Source organism: Schistocerca gregaria, chromosome 6 (assembly GCF_023897955.1).
Source record: "Schistocerca gregaria isolate iqSchGreg1 chromosome 6, iqSchGreg1.2, whole genome shotgun sequence".
In the NCBI taxonomy this organism is placed as follows: domain Eukaryota; kingdom Metazoa; phylum Arthropoda; class Insecta; order Orthoptera; family Acrididae; genus Schistocerca; species Schistocerca gregaria.
The window spans coordinates 486,997,352-487,012,855 of NC_064925.1; the positions used below are offsets into that span (position 1 = coordinate 486,997,352).

At 42.7% G+C, this 15,504-nt stretch overlaps 1 protein-coding gene across 1 annotated transcript in view; it reads left to right on the plus strand.

Moving 5' to 3' along the window:
- Positions 1-15,504, plus strand: part of LOC126278918 (dipeptidase 1-like) — a 620,416-nt gene that overhangs the window by 250,077 nt on the left and 354,835 nt on the right. The window contains exon 4 of the mRNA XM_049979193.1: positions 14,831-14,996. Within this exon, the coding sequence (XP_049835150.1) occupies positions 14,831-14,996 (166 nt within the window). The remainder of the gene's footprint in view (positions 1-14,830; positions 14,997-15,504) is intronic.

Below are 15,504 nucleotides of genomic sequence, written 5' to 3' on the forward strand. Positions count from 1 at the left end.
AAAGTTCAAAGAAGGGCTGTATGTTTTGTATTATCGCTAAATATGGGAGACTGTGTCACTGAAATGATTCAGGATTTGGGCTGGACATCATTAAAAGAAAGGCGTTTTTCGTTACGACGGAATCTTCTCACGAAATTCCAATCACCAACTTTCTGCACCGGATGCGAATATCTTTTGTTGACTCCGACCTACATAGGGAGAAACGATCATTAAGATCACCTGACCACGACATTGGGTGTCATGCGTTCCTCTATGATGTTCACGAAGTCTGACACGGCTTAATGCAAATTGACCATGCGGGACATACCCTGAACAATATTATCAATTTAAACAATATTTTACATACGTAAAAACAGAATTTCAAGGTTTTTCCTCATCCTATAATTCACTTCCATACAACGCTGCTGTCAAGATGTAGATTGTGAGGTGTGCATGCCTCCTTGGTCATTACGGAATTGTTAACTTCTTGCTTCCGTATATCAATAAGCATTCCACATTCATCCACTATCTTTGGTTGTATTGTTACACCGTCTTTCCCTGAGGACGCACACAGAAAGAGTTTAGTCGAGATATGTTGAGAAGCAGACGTGGAACTGAATGATCAAGAAATCTGTATCTGGAATTGAGCTTCTAAATATTGCACACATATTTTCTGGAAATGATTGAACAAGCAATGATGAGTGTATTTATCGATTTTGAAAAGTTTTGCCAAGAACTGATTTAAGGTAAATTTGGCGCTTTGGAAACTTACAAGTGCCGGCCCCTGTGACCGAATGGTTCTAGGCGCTTCAGTCTGGAATCGCGTTACTGCTACGGTCGTAGGTTCGAATCCAGCCTTGGGCATGAATGTGCGTGATGCCCTTAGGTTTGTTAGGTTTAAATAGTTCTAAGTCTAGGGGACTAAAGACCTCCGATGTTAAGTCCCATAATGCTCAGAACCATTTGAACCTTTTTTAATACTTGCAAGTAATTAGCACTCTGTTGTAACATTAATTGTCGTACCGAAATTTGGTGGGAACATAACTCATGGATTCCTGCGAGCTACGAAAGTTAGTTCTCCTCCCCCACACGCACATGCCGTGAAAGAATAGAGGTCTTTATAGGTAGGTTAATTTTTTCTGTGGGTAAAGTTTCTATTTAAATTATACATCTGATACAAATGTTCCTAAAATCAGTCATTTTTGTATAAAATTGGTCTTGTTCGGACTCTTGGAAGTCAAGTTATAAAGTAATTGTCCGCTATAAGACTGTTACAGAAAAACCATTTGTAGAACATAGCCACCTTATATTATTCCCATGCAAGAAATACTATGGTGCTAGTATCCGCTTTGAACGTGGCGGTATGCAGGCTTTTGAATGTCATTTTTAGCTGACCATTTTAATTTAGCTTTTCTTGCTGCGTTGCTTCGAGTTTAACTTTCTGTATCGTGGATGGGACCCGTGATCTAGGGGTAGCGTCTTTGATTCGTAATCAAAACGTCTTCGGTCCAGGGATCGATCCCCGCCACGAAAGGATAATGTTCTACGAGTCGAGTCGTGGAATGTCAGAAGCTTGAACGTGATAGGGAAACTAGAAAATCTGAAAAGGGAAATGCAAAGGCTCAATCTAGATATAGTAGGGGTCAGTGAAGTGAAGTGGAAGGAAGACAAGGATTTCTGGTCAGATGAGTTTCGGGTAATATCAACAGCAGCAGGAAATGGTATAACAGGTGTAGGATTCGTTATGAATAGGAAGGTAGGGCAGAGGGTGTGTTACTGTGAACAGTTCAGCGACCGGGTTGTTCTAATCAGAATCTACAGGAGACCAACACCGACAACGATAGTTCAGGTATACATGCCGACGTCGCAAGCTGAAGATGAAGATGATATTGAAAGTGTAATGCAGTATGTAAAGATGGACGAAAATCTAATAGTTATGGGCTACTGGAATGCAGTTGTAGGGGAAGGAGTAGAAGAAAAGGTTACAGGAGAATATGGGCTTGGGACAAGGAATGAAAGAGGAGAAAGACTAACTGAGTTCTGTAACAAGTTTCAGATAGTAATAATGAATACCCTGTTAAAGAATGACAAGAGGAGGAGGTATACTTGGAAAAGGATGGGAGATACGGGAAGTTTTCAATTAGTTTACATCATGGTCAGACAGAGATTCCGAAATCAGATACTGGATTGGAAGGCGTACCCAGGAGGAGATATAGACACAGATCACAATATAGTAGTGATGAAGGAATGACGAGATACGTTTGAAGTTCTCTAACGCTATAGATACAACAATAAGGAATAGCGCAGTAGGTAGCATAGTTGAAGAGGAATGGACATCTCTAAAAAGGGCCATCACAGACGATTGGAACGCAGACATAGGTACAAAGAAGGTAGCTGCGAAGAAACCATGGGTAACAGAAGAAATACTTCAGCTGATGGATGAAAGGAGGAAGTACCAACATGTTCCGGGAAAATCAGGAATACAGAAATACAAGTCGCTGAGGAATGAAATAAACAGGAGGTGCAGGGAAGCTAAGACGAAATGGCTGCAGGGAAAATGTGAAGACATCGAAAAAGATATGATTGTCGGAAGAACAAACTCAGCATACAGGAAAGTCAAAACAGCCTTTGGTGACATTAAAAGCAAGTGTGGTAACATTTAGAGTGCAACGGGAATTCCACTGTTAAATGCAGAGGAGAGAGCAGATAGGAGGAAAGAATACATTGAAAGCCTCTATGAGTTTGAAGATATGTCTGATGTGGTAGAAGAAGAAACAGGAATCGATTTAGAAGAGATAGGGGATCCAGTATTAGAATCGGAATTTAAAGAGCTTTGGAGGACTTACGGTCAAATAAGGCAGTAGGGATAGATAACATTCCATCAGAATTTCTAAAATTATTAGGCGAAGTGGCAACAAAACGACTATTCACGTTGGTGTGTAGAATATATGAGTCTGGCGACATACCATCTGACTTTCGGAAAAGCATCATCCACACAGTTCCGAAGACGGCAAGAGCTGACAAGTGCGAGAATTATCGCACAATCAGCTTAACAGCTCATGCATCGAAGCTGCTTACAAGAATAGTATACAGAAGAATGGAAAAGAAAATTGAGAATGCGCTAGGTGACGATCAGTTTGCCTTTAGAAAAAGTAAAGGCACGAGGGAGGCAATTCTGACGTTACGGCTAGTAGTGGAAGCAAGGCTAAAGAAAAATCAAGACACGTTCATAGGATTTGTCGACCTGGCAAAAGCGTTCGACAATATAAAATGGTGCAAGCTGTTCGAGATTTTGAAAAAGTAGGGATAAGCTATAGGGAGAGACGGGTCATATACAATATGTACAACAACCAAGACGGAATAATAAGAGTGGGCGATCAAGAACGAAGTGCTAGTATTAAGAAGGGTGTAAGACAAGGCTGTAGCCTTTCGCCCCTACTCTTCAACCTGTACATCGAGGAAGCAATGATGGAAATAAAAGAAAAGTTCGGGAGTGGAATTAAAATGCAAGGTGAAAGGATATCAGTGATATGATTCGCTGATGACATTGCTATCCTGAGTGAAAGTGAAGAAGAATTGAATGATCTGCTGAACGGAATGAACAGTCTAATGAGTACACAGTATGGTTTGAGAGTAAATCGGAGAAAGATGAAGGTAATGAGAAGTAGTAGAAATGAGAAGAGCGAGAAAGTTAACATCAGGATTGTTGGTCACGAAGTCAATGAAGTTAAGGAATTCTGCTACCTAGGCAGTAAAATAACCAATGACGGACGGAGCAAGGAAGACATCAAAAGCAGACTCGCTATGGCAAAAAAGGCATTTCTGGCCAAGAGAAGTCTCCTAATATCAAATATCGGCCTTAATTTGAGGAAGAAATTTCTGAGGATGTACGTCTGGAGTACAGCATTGTATGGTAGTGAAATATGGGCTGTGGGAAAACCGGAACAGAAGAGAATCGAAGCATTTGAGATGTGGTGCTATAGACGAATGTTGAATATTAGGTGGACTGATAAGGTAAGGAATGAGGAGGTTCTACGCAGAATCGGAGAGGAAAGGAATATGTGGAAAACACTGATAAGGAGAAGGGACAGGACGATAGGACATCTGCTAAGACATGAGGGAATGAGTTCCACGGTACTAGAGGGAGCTGTAGAGGGCAAAAACTGTAGAGGAAGACAGAGATAGGAATCCGTCAAGCAAATAATTGAGGTCGTAGGTGGCAAGTGCTACTCTGAGATGAAGAGGTTAGCACAAAAAATGGTTCAAATGGCTCTGAGCACTATGGGACTCAACTGCTGTGGTCATTAGTCCCCTAGAACTTAGAACTACTTAAACCTAACTAACCTAAGGACATCACACACATCCATGCCCGAGGCAGGATTCGAACCTGCGACCGTAGCAGTCGCACGGTTCCGGACTGCGCGCCTAGAACCGCGAGACCACCGCGGCCGGCGAGGTTAGCACAGGAAAGGAATTCGTGGCGGGCCGCATCAAACCAGTCAGTAGACTAATGACAAAAAAAAAAAAAAGAAACCGTTGTAAGTGCAAGGATAGTTGACGGCCATAGTCATTCAGTTACACTATACATACAGAACAATGTCAATACGCAATTAATCAGTGATTCGTTCAGATAGCTTACATTCCGTATGGAGGTTAATTTCTAGTTTTACAAAGTACATTTCAGTGAAGAGTGTGATACATTCATGTGGGAAACAGTTTACTTACTCTGAGATTTGTTTCGCTATTTAGCTACGTAAATCAGCAGTGGACTTTTATTAAAGTAATTTGGGTAATTTATTTAGAGGTGAATTAATAGTTGATTTGATGTGTTATTTTATTGGTTTTGTTTTCGGAGTAGCTTTGAGGTGCTGAAAACTGTCCACTGTAGTTTTAGGCAACACACCACTGTTCACTCGAGTGCGCAATACAGGGCGTAAGTAATCACATTTTTCAGGAATTAATTTCTTGCACTTATACTCTACATTACACGCAAAGCCATAAATAAGAAAAGTTAAAACATTCTCAGAAAGTTCTGCTTCCAATTAGGGGTAAATTCGATACCAGTAGATTCCTTTGGCGAGAACCAACCTCTTTGCCTGTAGTTGATCAGTTCTAATGAAATAAGCAGAAATAAAGAGTCCACCACGTTGAAGGGTGGGAGAGCTAGTGAAAGTTTGTTGGCTCCTTCTCTAGTGTGGAGCAGGAAGAAATTCGCCAAAGATGACTTTGGAACCATATACCTTTATTGGCGTTGTCATGGTACAGCGAAGATTCAGGATGAGCATCTGCCATCGTTGGAGGCGGTGTGCTTACAGTATCCAACCCATAGCTTTTAACAAAGGCACGGCTCAGGGATGGAGCGAATCCGTCAGTAGGGCTTCGCTGCCAGCGTCCGGGACCATCGCCTTGGACTAGGCAGGTACAAAACAATACTGCGTCTAATTCAACGGAGCGTACTTACGAGGCTTACCAGTGTCTTTCGCACTACACTCGTCGAGTCATTACTGGAGATTCTCGGGATATGTCCGGTGGATATGGTGGTATGTGACTCCATATCGCTTAGACATGGAGAAAACGATCATGTGGATGAGATCACAACAACTAATATTACTGTTAAAAGACGTTTACGAATCTGAAAGATTGATAAATGGCAGTCTGTCTTAAGCACTTGAAGCACTGCAATGCGGGTACACAATACATTCCAAAGCATGAGCACCAGACGCAAACTGCGTGACATTGCCCCAACTCGAGTTACGGTGCTCCTACTAACAGGTAATGGTGCATATACCAAACGTTTGTATCGAGTGGGTTGCAGCAACACACCAGTCCGTGAATGTGAAGCAAGGCTCCACTGATCAAATCGTTTTCAGCTGCTCCCTTTTCAAGGTAGAGAGAGACTAAAGGTAAATGGACTGTGATCTGCAAACTATAAACAGTAACCGATACTTGCGGACTGCAGCAAATATGACTGCACACCGAATATCTAAATCGCAGCTTCTCAACTTTCAGTCTAAAAGTGGATGCTGCGAATATCAAAATTACGGCGGCGTCAGGGATTGACTGGGTGTTGTTGTGTCGTCTTCATCATCATCATTCATCCCCATTACGGTCGGAGGAAGGCAATGGCAAACCACCTCCACTAGGACCTTGCCTAGCACGGCGGTGCTGGTCTCCTACATCGTTCTCCTGCGCTCTGTCAAGAAGCATGGGACTTCGTTTCAATATATATGTATAAGATATATTTAAAAAAGACGTACGCGTACACTCGAGGATTGCCGGGGCAAACACACACAAGTGTGGGCCATGTAGAATAGTGTAGCAATAATATGTTTAGAAGTAGGTACAGTTGCAGGTAGTCGGCAAACATCCAATTATTTCGAGGCTGCCTGTAACATATCTGGTAATATAGGCTGAAAGTCATTCACTTCGAACCTCAATCATTTACTTTCATTTTGCGTTCTCTTATTGATTCTTATTTGCAATTATCTGTTTTATTTCTACATTAAAATTACCAGTGCATGCTGTTAACATAATTTATTACTACACATATCAAAAAGTTTTGCATCACCTCGGTTCCGATAGTTCCGGAACCTCTGCAGAATATTGGAATAGAGATCATCATAAACATCATTTCCACCCATTTTATTGCTCATGAAAATCACTCATTGCATGTTGTACCACCATACACCGAGACCTTCAGAGGTGGTGGCCTAGATTGCTGTACACAACGGTATCTCTAATATCGAGTATCACGTACTCTTTCATTGATGAATGCCTGTATTCGTCGTGGCATAAAGGTATTGTTGGTCCAGATTGTCCCAATGCTTAAGGGCAATTCGGCGTAGATCCCTCAGTGGTTGGTGGTTCACATCGTCCATAAACAGCCCTTTTCAATCTATCCCAAGTATGTTCGATGGGGTTCATGTCTGTAGAACACGCTGGCCACTCTAGTCAAGTGATATCCTTATTCTGAAGGAAGTTATCCACAAGGTGTACACGATGGGGGCGTGAATTGTCGTCCGTGAAGACGAATGTCTCCTCAATATGCTACCGATATGGTTTCACTATCGGTCCGAAGATGGCATTCACTATCGTACAGCTGTTACGCCGCTTTCCATGACCACCAGCGGCGTACGTCGGCCCCACATGATGCCACCCCAAAACAGCAGGGAACCTCCAGCTTGCTGCAGTCGCTGTTCAGTGTGTCTAAGGCCTTCGGGTTGCCTGCAAACACGTCTCCGACGATTGTTTGGTTGAAGGCAATGCGGCACTCATTGGTGAAGAGAAAGTGACGCCAATCCTGAGCGGTCCATTAGGCATGTTGTAGGGCCCATCTGTACCGATCTGCGTGTAGTCGTCGTTGCAAAGATAGACTTCGCCAGGGACGTCGGGAATGATGCTACGGATCATGCAACCTGTTGCGCACAGTTTTAGTCGTAACACGACGTCCTGTGGCTGCACGGAAGCACTATTCAATATGATAGCGTTTATGTCAGGGTTCCTCCGAGCCATAATCCGTCGGTAGCGGTCATCCAGTGCACTAGTGGCTTTTCGGTGGTCTAATCGAGACATGTCATCGACAGTTCCTGTCTCTCTCTATCTCCTCCATATCATTAGAACATCGCCTTGGTTCACTCCGAGACGCCTGGACACTTTCCTTGTTGAGAGCCCTGCCTGGCACAATAAGAATGCGACGCGATGGAACGGCGGTGCTGGCCGTCTAGGCATGGTTGAGCTACTGACAACACGAGCCATGTACCTTCTTCCTGGTAGAATGACAGGAAAAGACGGACTCTCGGACCACCTCAGTCAAGTAGGCGCTTCACATGCTTGGTTGTTTACATCTTGGAGCGGGTTTAGTGACATCTTTGAATAGTCAGACGGACTGTGTCTTCGGGAGTACTGGGAACCTGGGTGATGCAAAACATTTTATGATGTGTTTATATGCAAATCACTCTATGTCACGATATTTATTGAATATGTATGACCTGTTTAGAGTTTCCGGATAACAGGTAAAAAACTCGTGGCCATGAAGTGAAATTAAAAATGAAGTGGCTGATGCTGTGTCAGTACTTGGATATGCAGTCGTGCCTCACGGCCGAACGACGGGTGAGTGAAGTTGCTGGCCCATCCAGTAGCAGCCTGCTACGGAGACTGTGTCATCCAGGGAGAGTCTCCTCGACATCTAACTGCTGACATTCGCTAAGCGCCTCTTGGTTAGTAGAGTCCCAGTTTCAGTTTCAGGGCCATTAGTGTCAGACTCTGGACCATACGCCAAATGGTGCCATTAAATGATGCTGACTTCCACTGATGCTTATACCAGTGGTCGGTTATGATTATTTTTTGCATTAAGCTTTCATAGGCTGGACCAGCATACATTAATGACAATTGACAGCCGCATGGAATTCTTTTGAAGTAACTTTACTGAAAGCGTATATCTGGCATCGTCTTTCTTAGATATAGACGCACTACCTATTAGTGATATGTGAAATGTGTGGGGACCAGGCATCCAACACGGATTTACAACTAATCGCACGTCTCCCAGGCCGACCTAAATTTCCGTGTCACACTGTCTACATCCGTATACCATAGTCTGCTACAGTCATCACTTAATTGGAGTAGCTTTGCTCTGCATTTCCGTACCTGTGAGAACGAGAGTATAAGGAACTGAGACCTGTGATATTATCGTCTTGTCCATATACTGGCATGTAATGTTTACTTCGATAGCTGGATGAACAGACATTAAATTAATTCGAAATAGAGTCGTTGAATGCGGTCATTTCGCCTTAATCTCTGTTAGGTATGTGTGTTTTACCTATTAGTGACAGGGAAATTTTGGCCTGACTGGGACTCGAACCCGGATTTCTCGCTAATCACGAGCGGTCTCCTTAACGAGTTCGGCAATCTGTGCATGCCTTCTGGACCTGCTCGATAGGTGGTATATCTATGCCTAACATAGCAAATGCGAAGATATTTCCATTCAGCGAATATATTTAGAACTTATGTAATTTAACTGAACTAGATGGAACAGATGAAATTAATCAGAGACTTTTCTTTTTATGGACGTCATCTTTACGTCAGTGACTGTTATAAGTTTTCATTGTAATAAAAACTTATAACAGTCACCGGCGTGAAGATGATATCCTTAAAAAAATTTTGTGACTGTGAATCCCAGCTACAACAACTGTAATCTGAAACGGTTGGCCCGAAAGAATCGGGAGTCATGGATTAACCATCTAGTGATATTTGTAATGAATATCAAGGATATTACCTATTTTTTAGTGAAACAGGATGCCAAATTAATTTGATTTCATTAGAATTTGCATTTAGAAAGTATTAACTTTAATTTAGTCGTAAGATCTGATTGTGGATCAGAAATGGTTAGTTCACGGGCTGAATGATGGTTTATCAAGACTGATACAACTGTCTTGGCAGGGACAGGAATGTAAGGGGATATGCGAGGTCACCATATCATTAATCAACTGTGACAATACGAACTCGCTGTGCCTATTCAGTAGCTGTGAGGTTACGCCGAAAGAATGATTAACTTAAACAAGCATGCTACATCAAAGAATGAATCGAATATTCCCTAAAACTTTACATGATATAATAAGATTGGAAACAGCTACTTGCTTCTATCGTAAATTTTCAATCCTTCATCCCTTTGAAAAAGTTCGGATAATTTGACCTAACTTGGCAACTCGATGAGTAGAAGCCTTCGTCTGCTAATACGTGCTGCTGCTAGAAGTCTGCTATTGTCGGCTAATAGGGAAGAAGTCTCTCTTCGACACCCTCCCTCGGAAGAAATCTATACTTCATCCCTCACAATGGAGAAGTCAGTTCTACTTGCTCTCCAGAGTAAGTCTCACTAATGCATCTGCCCGACTTTCTGTGCGCCAGTGGTACGATTTTACAATATGTTGCCCAAGACACGGCCATAAATAAATGAACATTTTCCGAGTTTGCGATGTTAACCTGTGGAAGCACTCAGTTGTTAATAAGTTGGACTGATGACGACTGTCTGCTGTCGAGTTGCCTCCCCAGCCGGCAGCTGGCTACCGGTTTCGGATTTTCTGGAAACCAGCTCTTGACTCCTACACTCTGCTAAACTGCTGCTTTTAATCAGCAGGGAATGTCGTTCCAAAATCCGCAACAAGTGGCTGGCCTGTCCCTTCTGAAGAGCAGAACCACTCCGTTTCTCATGGAACCGCAAGAAGCCTGCCGCCTCACACCATTCACGTCCGGGACGGCTTTCTCAACTTGAAACCAAACTCCTTTTGTCAAACAGTTTCGCTCGGCTGCAAACCTCCACGAGCAGGCCAAGACTGAAGAGTTCTTCCGTCTGTTATCTGATGTATTAAGGGGAGTACAAAAGGTGGTATGGGTATGAAATGTCGATTTATTATCTTATACAAAAATTGTGCTCTTAGTTTCCTGTTTAATTTGATGTATGTTTCGTTGACTTTAGATGACTTTTAGTATTTTCAATTTACTTTGAAATAATTTACTGCGCAAGTAATTTCTTCAGGTTCCATGACCACTGTTTAGTAACGACACATTTCTTGGGAACTCTTTGCTCTAAAGGGGATAGTTGATTTGTAGTAACCATCCTGCTGTGTATGTCGGCTATACTGGTTGCAGTGGTATCTCATCTGCTTGTGGTATAATGCATCACATCTTCAGTGATTTTTAATGTGTATTATACCTTTCGTTGTATACATTTGGAGTTGTTGCTCATTGAGTTGTGTTTCTCTCCGTAATATGACACCACCAATGAGAAATTTTAGAAGAGAAAAATACGCAAATAGAGTCTACATAACATGACCTGTTGGATGCTTATAACCAGAGAATGACGTAAGGACAAGCAACACTGAACAAAGTAGCTCACCACCAAGTGGTTCCAAGAACAAACTTGTGAGCGATAGTAAAGTGAACAGTGAAACCAGTTCCAGTAATATAAGTATAATATTATGTTTAAGTGCACTATAACAATGTCTAGCTGCTTAAAAACCTTTCTGTATGTAAGGTCGTGGTCCAAGAAACTCTTCTGTTGCAGAAGCTTAATCAAACTGCAGACTGTAACTTCTGTGTGGAGAGATTTTTAAAACGTCTTCAAAAGAAGAGTTTGGAAATCTCTTCTTCGCGTTGTTAGAGTAAGAACGAATTTTGGACATTTGAAAAATGTAGAAGCAATAAAATATTTCTATGAGCAGAGATGCATTGCTAAACACCCTTTGGCTGAATAACTTCGTGTGCTGTTGTGAATCTGCACGTCCCCATATTTCAAGGCACCCAGATGCTTTAGGGAAATAGTAAAAGTGATAGCAGAATAATCAATGAAATCTATAACTGTGGAAACAGTTGAAGAAAATGATAGTAGCAATGAAAACTGCATAGAATGTGACGGATGTCAGTCTAGAATTTCTTGGCAGCTGCAATAAATATTGTTACCGGGAAGGTGCTTGATGCTGGAGTGTTGCCAAAACATTCCCATGAATGCAGTCGTTATCAATAACAAAAAAAACAATTTTTTAACGCAACTACTGGAAAATATATGACGGGTCCACTGGAAGTATCGACCTGTCAGCTGTGAAGACTTTGCAGCGCCCTCAAGAGCAAGATGGAATTCGTTGTTCTACATTCATTGTTGTGGTGATTTCATTTCATTCAAATCAATAAGCGACAACAGGACCTATGATGATCTAAAACCGCATAAATTTGTATGTGGCTACCATGTGCAGAAATAAATGGCTACCTTACTGTGTAAAATGAGGCAGAAATTTCCTAGTAGAAAGCCTGAAGATGGACAGACCATTAGAGGACGTTTGAAAAGCAGAACAACCACCTAAGAAAATATTGTGGCCAAACCACTACACAGAATACAATCAACCTGAAAGGAATGAGAAAAATAGTATGGCCAACGTTTTTCTACAAGTGACAAGGAGCCACTAGATAATTTGTATTCAATACACTGGTTAAATACCGCAAATCTGCGACAGCAGGAACCTAATATACTCGTTGAAAAACCATCTGTGAAGCTGTTGGAGCAGTAAGAAAGCCACTATATAGAAGTCTAGCACATACAAATCTTAAGAAGAAATACCTCACAGGAAAAAATCAAAATGAATATGGACAAGGGTGACCAAAACTGTATTAGTTGGCCTCAGGACATTGAAGACAGGGATCAGTGAACTGTAATCACCTCCAGTGATGTAAACGGGGGCAGAATAAAGGATCTGAAGCAATTTAGAAGTACGCCTAGCCATAACACAGAAGCAGCCCTACAAGAACTGAATAGACAGTGAATCTACTAGCCAGAAATAATGATCAAAAAACATAATAAATGGCAAGTTTCTTTGGACAGAAGAGTGACTGAATTGATTGATCCTCTAGAAGGTTATGGTTACAAAGCTGGAGAATCTCAGGCTGTCCCTTCATTCTATAGTGAGGTCCCCTTTTACTTCAACTTTCAGGTTCGATTTCTGGAAAATGACATTTTTTAAACGTTTCCTATTACCTAAGAATTTATTTAAGGTCAAGCTCTGAAATTTTTACTTCTTATTGATAGCAGTATTATGTCTTCGTGGATCTGCAACGGCACAGAAAGGTCTCATAGTTTGATTATGAAAGTATTATAAAAATTATGTAAATTTCTAAGACATTCATTAAAAGATTCGTATCTTGATTCCCAACAAAGTTATATACTTGATAGCAGATAAGTGAATGTGCAGGATATGACTCTATATCCTGGCAAAGGTTTGTTTTATTACTTTGGGTAGCTCCTAAGAAAACGGAGTATAAGTATGTCACATTTAAGATCATCAGGATAGGCCATTGATACTCCCCTTAAGCCACTCACTCACAGCGCGACTGGTTGGCAGAATCCCCCGCACCAGCGGAGTCCTTCTCCTTCTCTTTCCTGCAGAGCGAATTGCCGACCAGTCTGACTGTGTGTGGACACACTGTGACAAAATGGTCGACCGTACCGACCTGTGCTGACGGAATGTATTACGGTACATAGCGGTCAGGACAACCATGTAGGAGTCTGCCAACGAAATGACTAACCTGCACCTTCGATCCAACATCTGTAAAGTCGTTCACACAAAAATAAACAGATGGTGCCAGACCCCCGTGGCAAAGCGTGTCAGGCGACTGGTCGAATGGTGTATGGGCGCCTTTAAAGGCGCCCATTTACAGCCTGTGTGCTCCATCGGCCTGTCCACTGACACACTTCCCAAACTGTGTGACTACGTGTTGACTGGTGGCGACAGGTGGGGCTCCTTTCCTGTCTCCACCGATGGCTTGTGGGCTGGCAGGTAGCGTGCGGGGAAGCAGGTTGAGGTCCGTCGGTCAAAAAGCCGGACTTGGACACAGATCTGACCATAGACCCATCATCTGCACACAGGGGAACTGGTCGGGACAGACACAGTCGGTGGACGGCTCAGTGATCTCGTCTGCCTGTGTATGTGGGCCTAGAAATGCTACCAGACCGAACATAGCATAGAATATCCTCCAAAGACCATAATGATCTTAACGGCAGGAAATACTGTGGTGTCACCACCAGACACCATACTTGCTAGGTGGTAGCCTTTAAATCGGCCGCGGTCCGTTAGTATACGTCGGACCCGCGTGTTGCCACTATCAGTGATTTCAGACCGAGCGCCGCCACATGACAGGTATAGTCTAGAGAGACTCCATAGCACTCGCCCCAGTTGTACAGCCGACTTTTCTAGCGATGGTTCACTGACTAAATACGCTCTCATTTGCAGAGACGACAGTTTAGCATAGCCTTCAGCTGCGTTATTTGCTACAACCTAGCAAGGTGCCATATTCAGTTACTATAATGACTATCTTCAAGAGTGTATTCAGAACAGATAATAGTGTGAATAATGTCCCGTCAAGACTGATGTTCATCATTAATGGATTGAAGTTAAGTACCAAACTAATTACTTCCGCTTTCTGAATTCTCATTCCTTGTCATGTTCCAGTCCTCACGTCAGTATAGTTCTTCCCTCCTCACGTCAGCCTGCGTGAGCTACGACGCGTGCATTTCGGCCTCCACTCGTAACACTGTGTTGGCTCTTCTGCTAACACAAAAAGTACACAAGACCCCCAAACAATACAGCAGGACACGTGGATTAGCTGCTTGGTCACAGGGGAGTATCTGCTGCCTGACCCTTTACCTTTGAGTACTATATGGTACTTTGCTTCACTGTTCACAAACGATCTTGCCAAGATGACCCAGTATAGAATTCACTACTGAACAAAGATACAGAGAGATCTGCATGCAATTGCCACAAGTGTAATGAGAGACGTAAGAAATATATTTCCGAACTAAATTCTGCATATACAGAAGGTTTATTGATATAGCTGTCTGGATTCATCAACTACCATCGATCGAACTCAAACTAAACGAATTACTCAAGTATGACAATAAATATGAGACCTGTCAATCCAGCAATAGACTGTTATGTATCAGTTGCCCCTGTAGCTGACGTTTGAGCAACTATGCCTCTCTGGATCCTATGGCAGTTGTACACTGACAGCTGTCACCTACTCCATGTCCTTTGCTGATTGTATGGAGGCTATATATATTTCCTGGACCCCCTGTGTTGTTGGTCCCAAGTACCATAACTCTGAGGTTGCATCCTGGATTTTGCTGACGACGCTGGTTGATGAATAGTGGCCATACCGACGTACTCTGAACGGAAGAGTGGGATAAATCAGAAATCACAGCTTGCAGCAGTAAGTGTCGGTTATAGAGTGACCAGGCACTGACTTGCAAGAGCAGACCAGCTTGTGACTGCCCGACGGTTCGCTCCTGTCAGCAGGTGTTGTGACGGTGTTGCAGGCGCCAGCCAGCGCACGTGGTGCGTGGCGTGCCTGCTGGTGCTGCTGTTGGCGCTGACGGGCCTGGGCGTCATCATCCCGCTGACGGCGCGCCTGCGCCACACCTCGCACACCGACCACCTCGCCGCAGTGCGGCGCATGCTGCTCGACCACCCGCTCGTCGACGGGTGAGTCGTCCTCATCTGTCTCGAGATAGGGATAACCGTACAAAACACACTTCCTAAAAAGAAATGGCCAAGAGCAAGTCGGGGAGCCGAATAAATTTTACCTCACTATACATAAAAAGAAATGTTCCGGCTAGCCGACTTACGGAGCCACCATAGCCTAGTCTAAATCTCTAAAGACAGAAACTTGAAATTTGGAGAGGATGTTGTTCTTATGCTGTAGACGTCGTTCAAGAAGGGATTATTCGAAATTCCATCTTTAATGTGGTGAAATACGAGACGAAATGCTTTTCTGAAATATTTCCTTATGAAGGCATTTTCAAAGGTAAAGCTAAATGTGTGAAAATTTGCATTGGGATTTACTACTTCGCTGTGTTAATGTTTTCGGAAATTCAACCCGCAATAGGTTGCAATAGTGGTCGAGAATTTTTCAAAAACATATTTCTGTACAAAAATAAAAATTTAGAGATAAATCTATGAGACGTGATACTTCACTTTTCGCTTCGATATA